Source organism: Lepisosteus platostomus, chromosome 4 (assembly GCF_059453375.1).
Source record: "Lepisosteus platostomus isolate fLepPlt1 chromosome 4, fLepPlt1.hap1, whole genome shotgun sequence".
In the NCBI taxonomy this organism is placed as follows: Eukaryota; Metazoa; Chordata; class Actinopteri; order Semionotiformes; family Lepisosteidae; genus Lepisosteus; species Lepisosteus platostomus.
The window spans coordinates 18,242,437-18,258,883 of record NC_142614.1 but is presented as its reverse complement, the minus strand read 5'-3'; the positions used below and the strand labels follow the sequence as shown (position 1 = coordinate 18,258,883).

At 34.3% G+C, this 16,447-nt stretch overlaps 1 protein-coding gene across 1 annotated transcript; it reads left to right on the top strand.

Moving 5' to 3' along the window:
• The first annotated feature begins 1,566 nt into the window (after positions 1-1,566).
• On the top strand, positions 1,567-15,389 carry pum3 (pumilio RNA-binding family member 3). Its single transcript, XM_088628824.1, has 18 exons — positions 1,567-1,636; positions 2,605-2,674; positions 3,108-3,290; positions 4,331-4,469; positions 5,587-5,662; positions 6,021-6,114; positions 6,583-6,649; positions 7,089-7,263; positions 8,023-8,126; positions 8,878-8,956; positions 9,084-9,182; positions 9,438-9,491; positions 9,685-9,765; positions 10,394-10,536; positions 11,765-11,987; positions 12,289-12,376; positions 12,888-12,978; positions 14,569-15,389. The coding sequence occupies exons 1-18, from the start codon at positions 1,589-1,591 to the stop codon at positions 14,696-14,698; spliced, it is 1,944 nt and encodes a 647-aa protein (XP_088484950.1). The 5' UTR covers positions 1,567-1,588; the 3' UTR covers positions 14,699-15,389.
• The last annotated feature ends 1,058 nt before the right edge of the window (positions 15,390-16,447 follow it).

The window sequence follows — 16,447 nt, the reverse complement described above, 5'->3', positions numbered from 1 at the left end:
ATAACAATAGTTTAGTTTTTGCTAATATTATCAAATTAGACATTAGTTCAGGTTACTGTATTTATCAGTAGGTTAAATATGTTCTCCTGAATCTCATTTGATATATAATATTGTATATGCTATTTTATAAAAAAAACAAGTGGACTATACCTCCCCCAATATAAAGTGTTTTTTATTTATTTTACATTTTCCAACTATTTTCTGTTAATGAGCAATAATGACACGTTTATATTTTCATGTATAAAAATGAGAAATGCTGAGATTCCAATAAAGATTAGACATAATGCATATGTGCAGTATACAGTATATATTTTGGTAATGTAATGTAATCTGTCATAGTAGTCTTTTGTATGGTAGCAATAAGTATGCAATTTTATGTATCCAGACCTCTCAGTTCTACTTAGAATTGCATTTCACATTCCTTCTCATTGTACATCAGTTTACGTCATTGTACCACTTGGCATAAAATTCATTATTAAAAAATGTTTTTGTTGTTGTCTTATTTGGTTGTTTTACCTTCACATACTGTATACTGTACAGTATTTGGACTTTCCTGGAAACACGTACGGTTCAAAGTCCTGTTTGTGAAGCTTCTTGAAGAAAGAAAGGTGCATGCTTCGTTCATCTCATCTAATGGCTTAGCACATTTAAAATTTTACTAATACTCGAACCTGAAGAAGGCTCAGCCGAAACTGTGTCCTTTATACTTTACAGCATAGAATTTTCCTGATCTTATTCATTGTATACAGTACATTCACCATGCTGCATTGTAACATAATCTTGTGTAAAGTATTTTTACTTAGTGGTCTCCACGAAAAGGTGAATAATAAAGTATAAATAGGAAAAAGATCAGTTTATTATTTTTATTACAATTATAATAATGTGGATTGTTATTGTTATTTTGAACGATACTTTCTAAATATCTTGTAACTAGAATCAACTAGATTCTAGAGTCTAGATTATTGCTGCAGAGTTTCAACATACGCTAAATTAAAAATGATTGTGAATCTGAATTTACGACTGAAATATTGCCGCAGTGAAGACATCTTAAAAGAACAAACGTCATTCATCACTTCGTTTCTTTTCACTTAATTTTGTAAGTCTTCGTCCCTTCGTTTCCCTTTTATTCTTCTGGAGGAATTGGGTAAAACACCATGGTATTTATTAAGCATAGCTACATTAAAAAGAAAATCGATATTGTGGTGTCCCGAGAAATCTGTGCTTGAAACAATCACTTTCATGGTAAAACAAAGACGCAGCTTTTGTACTCGTATGAAGTGTTAGTGGGATAACAAAGCTTTCAAATGACATTGAGTGGATGAACAAAATTGTGTTTTCACAAAAATGCGTTACTGAATTATATTATTTCTGTTTATATACAACCAAGGTGAAATAAATCTTAAGCGTACTTCTCTTATACTTCGCCTAAGATGCAACAACAGATGGTTTTACTGTATAATCAGAACTCTTTTGCGCAGTACAATTATATATACGGTAAACAGCTTCTTTGCCACCGCCGTATCTTGCTTTTCTTGTCGTTACAAAACTTCTAAAAGGAGTTTACGACAGTAGCCTAATTTCTCATTGGATGAGACGAATTATCGTAAAGTGTGATGTAATTGGAACACATGGGAAGGTATGTGAACGTGTTTGTAGTGTGGTCTACATTAATTTCGAACAATAGTTGTACACATTAATTCAGTAGTTCAAATATAAGTATTGTTTCTTATATTTGATGTTCGCATTAAATACCTAAGGAAAATAAAATCTTAACGTGCGGGGACAATACAATTAATACAGGCAGCTAGAATTGGGTGTTGTCAGTACTGTATCTTTAGTATTAAACATCAGAATGTGTAGTCGGAAACTTAGAAAAAGTCTTCTTAATGAATATGTCGCGTTGAACCCAAATTTGTATTTCTTGAGACAAATGTTTATGCTTTTTATATTGGGACATATATACGTAAAGTTTCTACACACTTGTTAATACATTTACATTAAATGTCTAAGTTGGGGGGTGAGGGGTTAACAAGGCTTTTTTATCTGCTTATTCTGTTCTCTACGTCGCATTACCGGGTCTGTCTATTACAATGTGGCTGAAGCATTCATGAAAACGACAGTTAACACGAACTCGTAATTAAAACCTATAAAGTGAAAATGCAGTCTGACTTTCCCCTTACTTGGTTTATAGATCTTGTGGGCCTGGTTTGTTATATCATAGTATTAAGGTAACACAAGTTATTAGTTGTTATTTTCGTGATTAGAGGTGTCATATTTGATAGTACTGAATTATGTTTAAAGTGGATGTCAACCTTCGTCAGTACTTGGTAATTCTTAATACCCCGAGATGTTTAAATCATTCAAGAGTGATAGAAAAGTTTAAGTCTATTTACCCGTTTTTACATCCTGGCAGTACTGGCTGCTCAGGACTGTTCCACATTAAAATGGTTAATTTGACATAGACATGCTGTAGTTTTACAAGAAGTTAATATTTATTTGTATTACAGCTGTATTACTTGGATGTCAACTCATTTGACTTAAAAGGTAAAAACAATTCTAAAACAATTAGCATTCTTACATATTTAATATTTTCTTTTAAAACAGTGTGTTGAGATGGAAGGAAAAAACAAGAAAACATTTTCAAGGAAACCGGGAAAAGGAAGACAATTCAAAGGTATTTTCTTTTGTAATGGTGCAAAATTATTCTGAACTATTGCAATGCCCGTAGAAGTCTACAGACATTACCAAAGTAACCCATTGTGTGTTCTAGCAGCCTGAAATCAAGATATTAAATCAGATTTTATTAATTAACACATTCTAACACACAACCTCCAAGTGAAAAACAAATGCTCAAACATTCCGAAAAGTAAGTACAAATGAAAGTCTAGAAAAACTGTTTCAACACCGAATTAGTATTGATATGAAACTGTATAATGCAACCATTGTAAAGTTTATGCATCAGTGTTATATATGCATTTTTAACATCAATTTGATGTTTAAAAATGTTTCATGTCTTAAAATAGTAGCATTTTTCTCCTTTGTCAAAGGCTGTTTTCTTGATTAGTCTGCAATTTGATTTTTTGGCTCCTTTGCTTGTTTTTGTGAAGGTAAACCAGAATCTACAGGTAGACCTGCAGGGAAATGGCAACTAAAAGCAAAAACTTTGGAGAAAGGGAAAAAATTTGAAAAGACTGGTGCAAAGGGGGGAGTGCAGAAGTTTCCTAGGAAAAAGCAAACAGATGGAAAGTTTGCTGGTAAAAGGAAACGTCCACACGACGCACAAAGCGAAGGTACATTTCTTTGTTCTTTTATTTTCAGACTATGTTGCAGTTACAACGGAACTGTTTCTGAACGTTTGTGGGTTAACACCAGTGACTCTGCTTATTAGAATATACAGTTGATTCTACTTATTTTTGTTTTTATTTTTCATTCCTGTTGAACACTTAATGACTTAATTTAATCCATTACTTATTGAAATACGTAGTTACTCCTGTTCCGAAGCCTTTAGATGTTGGAAGTTCATATTTCTCACAGTCATAGACCACATGTCAATACACTCGAATTCTACAGTAATGCATGTTAAATCTGGTAATTTAAATTCCTTAATTCAAAAGCAGACTTAACTACCTGTTAAGGTGAATGTGTTAAAGTAAAAAAAAGATAGTCGGATAAGTGTAGTTTATTTATTATACCCATTACTGAATAACATTGTTGGTATTGGAGGGTGCTAGTTTTTGAAACTTTGGAAAGTTTTGGAAGTCTGTGGTTCTCTGCATGACTAGGAGACTGTAGTCTTTAACTGTACTAAGTTTATACTGTTATTATGACTGTAATTGCTTATAGCTAAAGACGAACTTGGGAAAAGATAGAAGTGTTAATTTCCTTTTATACTGATTTAGACAAAATGTTTAGGGATGAAACACAACGTTTGAAAATGCTGTCCCAACTTAATTTAGGGATCTTTAGGCTTTGAGAATTTCATGAAGAAAATGTAAGCTTGCATGGTGTTATACAGGCAAGCTTTTATTACTTCTCTTGGATGCAGTCTTAAGACACCTGCTGGAAAAAAATATATATTTTCTTGCTCTAGGAGCATTTTTTATAGAAGAACACAACGTTTTGTCTAGCCTGGGAAAAGTTTCCTTTGCAGATTTTGTTCTCTTTGGAACAATTCATTAAACAACAAAATGATGGATGCCTTAATTCCCTATTAGATTTTTTTCAATGTTTAATCTGGGAAGCATTTGCTATGTGATGAACTGTTACTTTTGAACTTTTGTATTTCCTTGCATCTCGCATCCAAAACATTTTTAATTTGTGTCCTGTGCAGCTTCTGAAGCAAAGAAACCTAAGTGGGATGAGTTCAAACAGAAGAAGAAGGAGCTGAAGTTAAACAGACAGCAGAGTGAAAAGAAGGACAGTTATCATATTATAAGCAGAGCCAAACAAGTGTGGGAGACTGTTAGGAGGTAAAACACAGTATTCAATTACTAATGCTTTTAGGGTGCTAGTTTTTGAAACTTTGGAAAGTTTTGGAAGTCTGTGGTTCTTGTTTTATGTATATTAAAGTAAGCTGACTAAGTGTTAGCAGTAAATGTAATTTTTTAATGCGTTACAGGGCTCTTAAAGAGCGGTATCAGTATAGAAGTAATTGAAATCTGTGTGTTCAGATATCCCTTTTCATTAATATGCAGTATAAGTATATACAGGGTGTTTAGTTATCAGGCCCTGAGATGTTTTGGAAATTTGAACATGGTATTTTAAACTCACTCCTCACTTCTGTGATTTTAAACAGGTTAGCTCCTGCTAAACTAATATAGAATATCAGCATGGGCATCATTGCAGTAGCCTGCTTTGGTTGTAATAGTGATATCAGTTCAACCGTGTCTTTGTAGAGAACAGTGTACTAACATATTGTTCATGGCCATTTTTTAAGAATATAATAATAATGATAATACTAATATATTATAATATAAATTTAACTTTCTTATCTTTTATCTTATTTTTAATTTACGTTTTAATCTACAAGAGAACATGGTTCAGGTATTTAAAATCCTAGAAAGCAAACTCAAGCTAGTGGACTTCATCAGAACCAGCAGTGAAACACAAATGTGGAAGTGAATTTAAGAACAAAAAAAGGAAGCACTTCTTTATGCAAAAGGTTGTGGGTACATGGAAAAACCATGAACCACGATGGTAGAGAGATCCCAGCAATCTTGGAAGAAACCATGGTGTCATCTGGATGTAGATCCTTGGACCAATTAGCTTTTAACGCCCTCATTTTTGTAATCCTATTAATTAATGTTCCTTTGTGAGAACAAAAATAGATTATTTTAAAACAAATAGTAGAAATTACATTCCTTTTATTTTTTCTGCAAGAAAAGTAATGGAGTAAAATCAGATGAAGGAAAAGACAAATCTCCTCACAAACCACTTCAGAGAAAGACATTTTAAAAAATAATTTTTGTGAAATTTGTAATGTTCATATTAAGATTTGTATTTGTGTAGAACAGAACAAAAAGGTGATGATCTATTGAAAATTAAATATCACAGTTTGTCACGGTAATTGGTGTTTCTTTTTTACAGAAAAGATTGTGACAAAGAGAAAAGGGCAAAGCTGATGAGTGAGCTACAGGAACTAGTTCGTGGCAAAATAAAAAGTGTAAGTATGTTAGAAAACAGCTTGTGAATTGCTTATAAATTGCAAGCAAATTTCCATCTGTGTCTACGTTCAAAGCTTAATGTGGTATTGAGTGCTCAGGTCACAGATAAATAACCTTTTCCTTTTTAACATGTCTCAATCTGCTTCACCGGGAATGACAATAACATGACAAATGTACAATTTTAAAATGTCATCGAACCATAATTCAAATAACTTTTGCCAGCTATCAGAGTGCCTTTGGTAACGTCTACAGTTCTTTGTCCTTTATAGTGGTTCTTCAGAGGTCTGCTTTTCAATTTGGCGTTTGCGGTTTTTGCCATAGTCATATAATAAGCATCATCAAAATTTTCTTTTCTAGATTGCATTTGCACATGACTCCACCAGAGTGCTTCAGTGTTACATTCAGTTTGGAAATGACCATCAAAGACAAGAGGTCTTTGAAGAGTTAAAAGGTATTTATGGACATAGGAAAGGTTACAAACAAGAGGCCATTTGACCCATCTAGCCTGTTTAGTGGTTAATTGATCCAAGGATCTCATCCAGCTGTTCCTTGAAATAAGCCAGTTTGTCAGCCTCAGCAACAGGGCAGTGCAGTGCACTTCCACGTAGTTACCACTTCTGTCCTCTGGTACGTGTTTCAATTCATTCTGTAGAAGTCGGGTTGGGCGTTTTTTTTCAGTGCCTTTGAGGATTTTGAACACTTAAAAGTTCCTTGGTAGTCTTCTTTGAGTTTTAAATGTTTTGTTACATAAGAAATAAAGGGGTAATAAAGGAATTAAAAATAATAAGGGAGGTTAGTTAAGATGCATTCTATAACATAGAGTTCTTGAAGTTATGATGTTCTTTAGGTCCAGACTATCATTAAACATAACGATGACTTGCCAGTTGTTAACACATTTTTATTTTAACTTTGAATGCAGATCACCTGGTTGAGCTGAGCAAGTCAAAATATGCAAGAAATATTGTTAAAAAGTTTTTAATGTATGGGTAAGTAATCAAACGTATGCATTAGGTCTACGAAAATATTCATAAAAGCTGAAAAAATGATGTAAACTTCACATTATTTTGGTCACTTGAAAGAAACGCAGCACAGGGAGAACAAATAACTGATAAAGTGTTTTAAAAATTGTACAGTGTGTTTCACTGACCCTCCATAACTCACCCTTACTTCTCAGGTATATAAGAGAGAAAATAGACTTATGGTGCATAAATTATGTAACACTGTTAGAATACATTTAATTTTTAAAAATGTATTTTTAAATATCAGTTACGTTTTAAGTTGCAGTCTACGTAATGAACAAGTTTATTAGGTTATTGTTTTCAGAGGGCTACTTGCCAGTTCATTGTAGGCAGATGGTGTCTTATGCCTGTAAAATTTTGAAAGATTTTAAATAAAACTTTGAATTTCTTTGTCTTTCATCACTAGGAACAAGCAGCAAGTGGCAGATGTTATGAAGTCTTTCAAAGGACAAGTGAGGCAGATGCTGAGACACTCTGAGGCTTCTTCAGTAGTAGAGTACGCCTACAATGACAAAGCCATTCTGCAGCAGAGACTGATGCTGACAGAGGAGCTCTATGGCAACACATTCCAAGTCTGCAAGGTGGGTACCAAGATGATGGGATGGGGGATGCAAAAGAACAGGCTTTTTTAAGGCTAGTCTTTTATGTTTTTTTTTGTTATAGACTGTTACAGGAAAAAATACTCTGTAAAGTGTATCATACTATTAGTTTAATAGAAAATTATGCAACAAAATCATTTGGTCTATCCAATCCATATGACCAGTTTTACTCCAGAAATGTTGCAGTCAGACTGTTAATTATGTATACAGCACTAAAATGTAGAAACTACTTTTTTAGTACTGTGTTGTAGCTCCATGAATTAGCACAGAGTTTGAAGAATCTGTGGGGTAAAGGTAATTAAAACGAATGGTTGCTTGTAAGGATAAACTCACATTTTTTATGATCTTGCCATTTAAAATTTCATTTGTTACATCAAGAATCCAAGCAACACATAAACTTGTATGTGGAAGGCATTGCATTATATAACATTTACTTAATACAAAATATTAAAATTTAGAAGATTCCGATGCACTGTCCATAAGTATCACCATTTATTATTTTATGGTATGTAGAAGTTATGTTAATATTTGTATAGCATGTTTATTTTGTTTGTATTCATCCATGTCCGTCAATCTGTGATTATTCAGTACAAATATACAAGCTACGTATATATATTCATATAAACTATGATCATCATGTAGTGGCTACAAGCTCAGCAAATGTACATTTTTATACAGGATATTACCAGTTTTTGGCAAAGCCCTTGTGAACAGTTTTACACTTGTCTGTTATTTCTTCAGTCAGCCCTCTGCCCTACACTAGAGAAAGTGCTTGATGCCAACCCAGAGAAAACAAAGAGCATCTTGGAAGAAATGAAACAGATTCTGACTCCCATGGCCCAAAAGTAAGTGTAGTCATATAAAGAGATTTGTACTAGGTTTCTTCAAAATTCATATACTTTGAAATTGCCTTAAAATATTTTGAATCATAAATCAGAGAAATTTCAGAGTGAGAGCAGATTCATGTTGAATTCATATTTGAAGTCCTGGGTTGTTTTTAAATGAAATAACTTCTTTTGTGATAATGCAGGAATCATGATATTGGTTAACCACTGCACACTGTAATTTGATTTAAAATGATTTAAGGCAGTTGTGAGTTCACATCTATAATCCAGCCAAATGGCCAATACAGATGAACAGTGATAATCTGGTAATGGTAATGAACAATTCAGCAAAACATTACTGAAAAGATTCATCTTCATTAAAAATTATTTGACCTGTTTGTCATTTGTGAAATTGTTTACCTTCATGACAATCATAGACAGTCATATCCATTCAAGCTCTCGTGGTTCAATAAACCTCTTCTCAGGTTTGCATCTTAGTGGGCACTTGTTTAGCAGCATCTGGTCTTGGTAACAAAAAAGAAATAATTATATATAAAGTGCTTGTTCTTACGAAATACTTGTCTTTTATGCTTGTTGTTACTTTTAACAACAAGCTGGTAGATAACAGTTGCGAACATATTGTAAGGTTTAAGAAAAAGCTGGAAAAGTTATATTTTGTGTAAAATCCATACCATTTTGCTTGACATTGTGACATTGTTTTCTTGACTTGAGCTCATTTGTATTGATGGAGAGGTAACCTTGTCATTGACAGAGAGGCAGTCGTGAAGCATTCATTGGTCCACAAGGTATTCCTTGACTTTTTCCTTCATGCCCCCGAAAAACAACGAACGGTGAGTTTGTTTTTATTTTGCATTATGTACACTCAAGTATAAAACGATGTTACCAATGTATTTGGTTAAATTTGCAATCGTTATTTTGTTTTTACAAAAAATATTCCATGTAACTTTCTTTTTAAAGGAAATGATTGAATCAATAAGGGAAGCTGTAATATACGTGGCCCATACACATGATGGAGCCAGAGTAGCTATGCACTGCCTATGGCATGGAACCACAAAGGTAAGCTACCATTCTCTACATGTCCAATAATATATATAGTTTAGTCACACTTGAATTTGTTGCTTCAGGGACTGAAATGCAGTTGATCAAATTTTAGTTTAACAGGCTGTTAGAATGTAGGTATTTGGTAGTGTTCAATTATAACATTTGGTAAATGGAAAAAAAAGATCTCTTTTGTGGTCTCTTTTGTATGTTTGGTTCATTTATCTGTTTGCACTACATGTAACGTTTTCTGTTTCTTGCATAACCTTTTAGGACAGAAAAGTTATTGTAAAAACAATGAAGACATACATTGAAAAAATTGCCACGGTAAGTTTTTTTTAATTCAGTTATTCAGTTTTGAATCCAATGTTGTGATGTATAAGAGATACCTGAAGCATTTTCGAGTCATAAAATAAAGTTCTATAGGTAGAATAAAATTAGCCAATTCTTTTTGTTCTAGTACATAATTCAGCCTTTCTAATAGAGGTTTTCTTACCGCAATTCATCCTTTTCGTTTCAGGGCGAGTTTTCTCACTTAGTTCTTTTGGCTGGATTTGATTGCATTGATGACACCAAACTGGTGAAACAATTGATAATTTCGGTAAGTGATTAGATAGGGAGCTTGCAGCTTGATTCTGTTTAGAGATGATTTTTAGCAATATTTCTGTATCTCTTTTTAATATTTTTGAGGAAAACAGGGTTCCTTTTTATTGTACTCTTTCAGTACTGACAAGAAGGTGGATCCAGTTCCTTATGTTCTCTTGGGGTGATGTTCTTCAGATGAGATGTTAAAGAGGGATGTAAATGGTTGTGAAGATCCCATGACACTGTTTGTAAGAGCAGGATGTCTCCCCAGTGCCTGGCTGAATACCACTCTAGGCTTATACAATCTGGACTCTTTTATTTTTTTTACTTGACTCAGTTGGAGAAATAGTTTCTGATTTCTCCACCTAGTCAGTTGTATGGAGCTACTGCTACATTTTGGATGTTGTGTGTCCTCAAGTTGCTTACTGCACTTTGTTGGTGAATGTAGTGACCTCCCCTCCTATATGGTAAGCGCTTCAGGATGAAAAGTATTTTACAGATGTAAGCAGTCATTGTTTATTAAGACCATACTGAAATGGTAAGGCATTGATTTTTCAATATTTGTAGTTTAAAGGTATAATGGGTCAATAATATGATTAATAATATGATTGCTAGTATGTTCTCAACCATGTCTGTCTTCCTAGGAAATGGTAAATTCCTTGCCAAATATCGTCAACAATAAATATGGGAAGAAGGTGCTGCTATATTTATTGAGTCCTAGAGATCCAGCACATTTCCTACCTGAAATAATCCAGGTCTTGGAAAAGGGAGATGGTAATGCACACAGGTAAGAATCCCTGCATAAATCCCATGTTTTAAAAGTACCAAGAAATCATGTAGTTCATCTGTAGCGCTTAAAAGAATTAAAAACCTGAACTATTCAAGTCATAACAAATGTTTGTGAACCAAAAACAGGAAATTTTAAATCCAGCTAGGGTTAGGGTTAGCATTCATCATGGTGGATCAAAATTTGTAACCAAACATTTTAGAATCTATTACATTTGCAAGGAATTTTTATCAATGGTTTTGATTGTTTCACTCTCATACTTTTTGGTTTGAGGATCATGTCAAAATCCGATGCCTGCTATGGTTCAGATATTGATTGCAGAACTGCTCATTTAAAACCCCAGCTAGGGTTAGGGTTGGCATTCACAAACTACTTGGACAATTTTTAAGCTCAGCGCTGGATTTTGGGGCCCAAGTCAGCTTCAGGACAAGTGATTTTTTGCTCCTATCTGAATTTTTTTTCTGAGACTTTTTAGTGCTTGGAAGACCGCTCGGTAATTTTATCTTAAAGTGAGTTGGTCGGATCATAAGTTGTAACCAATCATTGTTGACTGTAATACATTTACAAGAGCTTTTATCAATTGTTTTGATTGTTTTACACTCATACCTTTTGTTTTAAGTGTCATGTCAAAATCTGATGACTGGTAAGGCTCTGATATAGTTTGCAGAACTGCTCGTTTGAAACCCCAGCTAGGGTTAGGGTTAGCAATCACACTTAGATCATTTTTAAGCTTAGCACTGGATTTTGAGGCCCAGTGTATTGGCAATTGTATCCCAAAACCGAGTCGGTTGGATCAAGAGTTCTAACCAAACATTATTGAATCTGATACAGTAGCAAGAGCTTTTATTAATGCTTTTGACTGTTTCACACCCATACTTTTTGGTTTAGGAAACAAGTCTAATTCCAATCCATGGCAACGTTCGGTTATATTTTGCGGAACTGCTCATTTGAAACTCCATCTAGGGTTTTTAAACTCAGGTAAGCTGCATTTTGGGGCCCAAGTCAGCTTCATGACAAGTGATTTGTTGCAAATCTGAGTTGGTTGAATCAAGAGTTCTTGCTGTGCTCCAAGGTGCTTTTTTGGGGTTTTTTTTTGTTAGCTTGTTTTAACTTTTTAAACATTCTTCTTAACCAGTTTATTGTGACTTGTTTCCTCTGATGTATTTTGGTGTACTTTTCAAATTGCTTGCCGGTGTGCATTTTTCATGCTTTCTTCTGTCTCTCTCAGCAAGAAGGATGTGGAGACTAGACGTCGGGAGCTGCTGGAGGCAATCTCCCCTCCACTGCTGCAGTACCTGTGTGAAAACACTAGGGAAGTGGTGATGGACAAAGCATCGAGTGTGCTGGTCACAGACATCCTGGGAGCTGCCTTAGGTGACCTGAAGCCTGCTATGGACTCTGTGGCTAAACTTGCTGCAGAGGAGTTTGTCCCAGGTGGAAAAGAAGGAGAGGTGAGGATCAGCGTCAGAAATTCACAGCTCTTCTTCCTTTTCAGTTTGTTAGCAGTTTTGACTTGCTGGCAATTCAGCGACTGTTAGTGTTAAAGAAAATAACACAAAATAAATGACATGGCTGAAATGAAATGGCTCTGCATAGAGTTTTTCAATGGAAAAGATTTACATTGCTCTTCAGGAACAGAATGAGTGCAACCAGTATTATCAAATTATACTTGGCTACAGATGGCCACCAAGGAACATATAAATTTGTACCACAGATAAACATGTAAACTGATGCAAGTTCTTTTTTCTCTAGCTTCACATGGCAGAGCATCCTGCAGGGCACTTGGTCCTGAAGTGGCTAATTGAACAGGATGCTAAGATGAAGGAGACTGGAAGAGAGGGTAATGCTGAGGTTGTTTATAGGCAGAATTCAGTAATCCTGCTAAAGCCAGGAGAGCATTGGAAATATAAAAGTAATGCCGAAATGTTTTGCGACGTCCAGTAATAATGCATTAATAATCTATAGTCTGAGCTTTAACAATCAAAAGTATTTGAGAAGAATTCAGCTGGCTTTTATCCATGTGAAATAAGATCACAAATCTTATGGGAACTTGCTTGTGTTTTCCAGTATATAGTAATGTATTTACCAGGGTTATTGTAAGCTGTGAGCTCCATGCAATGTAACTACATTTTTATCTCACACCTTTGGTTAATTCTTCGTATACTATGAAGTGAGGCAATTTACATAGTAGTGAACCCAGCAGAGTAACTGTTTTATCCTACACTGCATTTACACCTTTGACACATTGTTTCACACTATTATAATAAGAGAAATACCTACAGAATGAAGTGTACCCAGCCTTGTCCCTGTGCCGTATGTTTGATGAACCTTTGATACATTTCTGTTCACAGTGAGTTTTTCGAGAACACTGTTGGAACAAGTAGGAGTTCAGAAGCTGAAGACATGGGCCAGCGTGAACCGAGGAGCCATAGTTCTCTGTTGGTAAGTTGATGTTGAAGATTATGTCAAATGTATATACAATTTGTGTTGCAGTATAATTTAAAAAGAGCAAAGGAGAAAATCAGATTCACAATGTAGAAGACTGAATTTTTTTCCTCTGGCATTATGAAGGTATGGAGTGTTACTATAACACACTCGATTTTAAAATAAGTCAGAAAGCCAAAACATCCAGCAACTTTCTAATCTTTACTTGGCACTGCTGGTAGTTAAGAAAAGGTCGTTTGAATGTATGTCCCAACTTTTTGGGACTATACTGTCTGAAAGGCCTGTTTTGGGTCACCCTCTGTAGCTGACAGATTTTAATCAGGTTGCAAGTAGAGGATTATTATCTTCTTTTCCTGTGTCTTAGTGTTTGACCTCTTATAATCCCCAGTAAGACCTTAAGTAGTGAAAGAGATTCTAAAGGTTACTATTAAAGGCATAATGGTGTTAACAGCTAGACATTTTTGTATATAACTTTAAGGTTTATTTAAGACTATGTCCCATATTAAAAGCTATGAAATTGTAAAAATAATGTAGCAGAAAAACATAAAACATTCTTGCATATGCTTTTTAAAAGAAGTTTAAAAAGTAATGGTAAATGAGAATTTTTCTCCTTCTAGATTAGGTTTCATTAGTCTCATGCAGTGTTCACAAACAAGTGTGCCATAGCACGGTAATTGCTCATTATACAAGCTTACTTTGTTTCCTGAAAACTCATAAGGTGAAAACTCATAACAGAAATTAATTAACTGTTTCCTCTTATGTTATAATCTCCTTTTGGTTGCAAACTCAACAAATGTTTGCTGAAACACTGAAACTTTAATGCAGCACAGAATGGGATTAAGAATGAAACCAATAACATTATTTGAGTAACGTCATTAACTAATGAAAAAACAATAGATACGAAAACAATATCATTCCTTCTCATTTACTGTACAGTATAGTAGTTACATAATTTGTTGTTAACAAATATTAAAATAACTAAAAATTATCTATGCATATTAAAATAATTAAATATGTATTTAAATAATATGCATATTAAAATAAATATTAAGTACTGTCCTTTACTACAGTATATTCACTTAATACACACAAGCCTTTATTATAAAAAAGTTTGTGTTTATATATTTGTCATTTTTCAGGGCATTGCTACCTGTGAGAATAGGTACCATAGGTTGTTCCCCTTTCTTGTTTGGAGTCCCCAGTTTTAAAACTTAAATCTAACCTCCTTACTTCCTCTCATTTTGTGTACTAAATCATTTGTGTTTTTAGTAACCCTTTCAGCCCTTATGTTTTGCTAGGCAACAGAATTCCATGAGGCACTGTCAACTTTTGATGACCCTCATTGCCATTACTTTCTTCTCCCATTGCCCATGAGCTAAGAGAAAAATAAATACAGGGGTAGATTAAACCCTTCAGTGTTTTTTGATTTGATAAAGGGCTTAGTGAATTAACAGTTTGTTTTGCTACATGTATATAAAGGAGCATCCAGACTCTTTTTTTCACATCTAGTGTTACAGGTTATTCCTTCACTGAGCAAGTGTGGAAATTAATGATTGAGTAGTGTTTTTAATTTGCATTTTTTTTTAGTCTTCTTCAGAGTGTCGATGATGGAGTTGCAGATGAGATCAAGTGTGCTTTGAAGTCTGTTGTACCCAAACTGAAGAAAATTGAAAATTCAAAGGGGATTGAAGCCCTGCTGGAAAAGCTAGCTAAATAAAGTTGATTTTTAATGTAACACCCTATTTATGTTATCTTGTTATCTCATTTTTTATGTAGTCTGTTTAAAGCTTACACCCTTAAGAAACACATACATAAAAATGTATATTTAATTAAAACATAAATAATACATGAGGTCAGCGCCAAGTACAAGACATTTTACATGAAAATGTCAAGCAGATACTGTTTACTTGTGTGTTTGTGTTTTCTATTAAATATTTAATTGGAGCTCAAATTCTGAAAATTACATTCTCTGCAGTTTTTCAGAAACATTGTCAATTTTGTTCTGTGAGGGTATAATCATTTATTTTATATCCTGGGTTTTTGAATTTACATACCCTAAACCTGGAAGGAGAAAGCTGAATGTTACCCATTTGTATAAATATTCAATAATATCTAAGAAATATACCATCTGAGAGAGAGCTTTTTGTTTGCTGTTCAGTGGAGTTTATTACTGTAGCTTAATGGTTTTGTACATGATAATACACTGAAGCTCAATTATTTGAAAGCAACAACTGATATACAGAAGGTTGTTGTCTGAGGGACTGTTCTCCTGTTTATTGCTCACATCAGGTTGAATCAGTTTAAGACATTTTCTAGGTTTTATACAGCATTGTGACAGAGTATAAGATCTGTTAGTAAATATTTTGTACAATTGTATGTTCTCAGAAAATAAAGTGTCATTGTTTTGAGTTTTTTTTTTTTGCTTTCTGGGGATGGGGATTTGACAACTCTGTAGAAACATTTTTTCAGGATCGGAATTACAGGTGTACAATAAGGCGGGTACTTTGACCCAGCTCCAGCAGCACTTGCTAGAACATCCAAGGAGCCACTTTGGTAGCATTTTAATGAAATAACTCCAATAAAAGAGGACTTGGGAATATCAAATCCTTGTAACCTGAGGTACACTGTATTCACACAGCTATGCCATGCTGCTTTGTAGTTGGTGATTGATTGAAACTGCTGTGAAAATAGGATTTTGGCTTTTGGCTTTTTACAGCAGTAGCTTTCAAAATGGGCCACTTCTAGAACTGTTTCAGAAATTAAGCAAATTAGGATCGTCATCGTGAATTGTGGGAATGAGACCATTAGTCCTTGAATGCAAGGACTTGGTGTCTTTTGTGGCTCTGGACCTGCAATATTATACTTGTGGGGTTTTGCTCTTGTGTTTTGGCAGGGTCTGACAGCTTTTACAGTTTTTACATATTATATGCCTTTCTAAAATGATGGGAGATTTAGTTTTAGTGTCCTTGTTATCTGTGTGTGCTTGTGTGTTTTGTTCTTGGCGGGGAGTTTGAGAGCAGACAGAAAGTCCAAAATAGACCACTCCCTCCTGAAGAATTGTTTAATAACCACTAAGAGCAACACAGAACAAAGGTGGAATAAATACTGAATTACCGCCAGCAATAGTAGCAATTCTAAACCCTGATGATTTATTAGAAATGTTTCTTTTTTTTTTGCTTTCTGTTTTGCACATTTAAGAAGGACATCTATTATATCCTTATATATGGCTTCCCAAGATAATCTCCAGCTCCCCCGTGACCTTGTATTGATAAAGTGGTTAGAAAATGGGTGGATGGATCTTTTATATGTTGTATTTTTATTTTTGGACACTGTGCCAACCTCAACTACAAAAAATGGGGTTGATCTCTTAGATTTGTAAGCTTCAATTACAAAATGAACAATCTAGATGTGGAAATTAGAAAGAACAAGAGATCATACCTGGGGTTCTCCAAACAATTTAATGTGA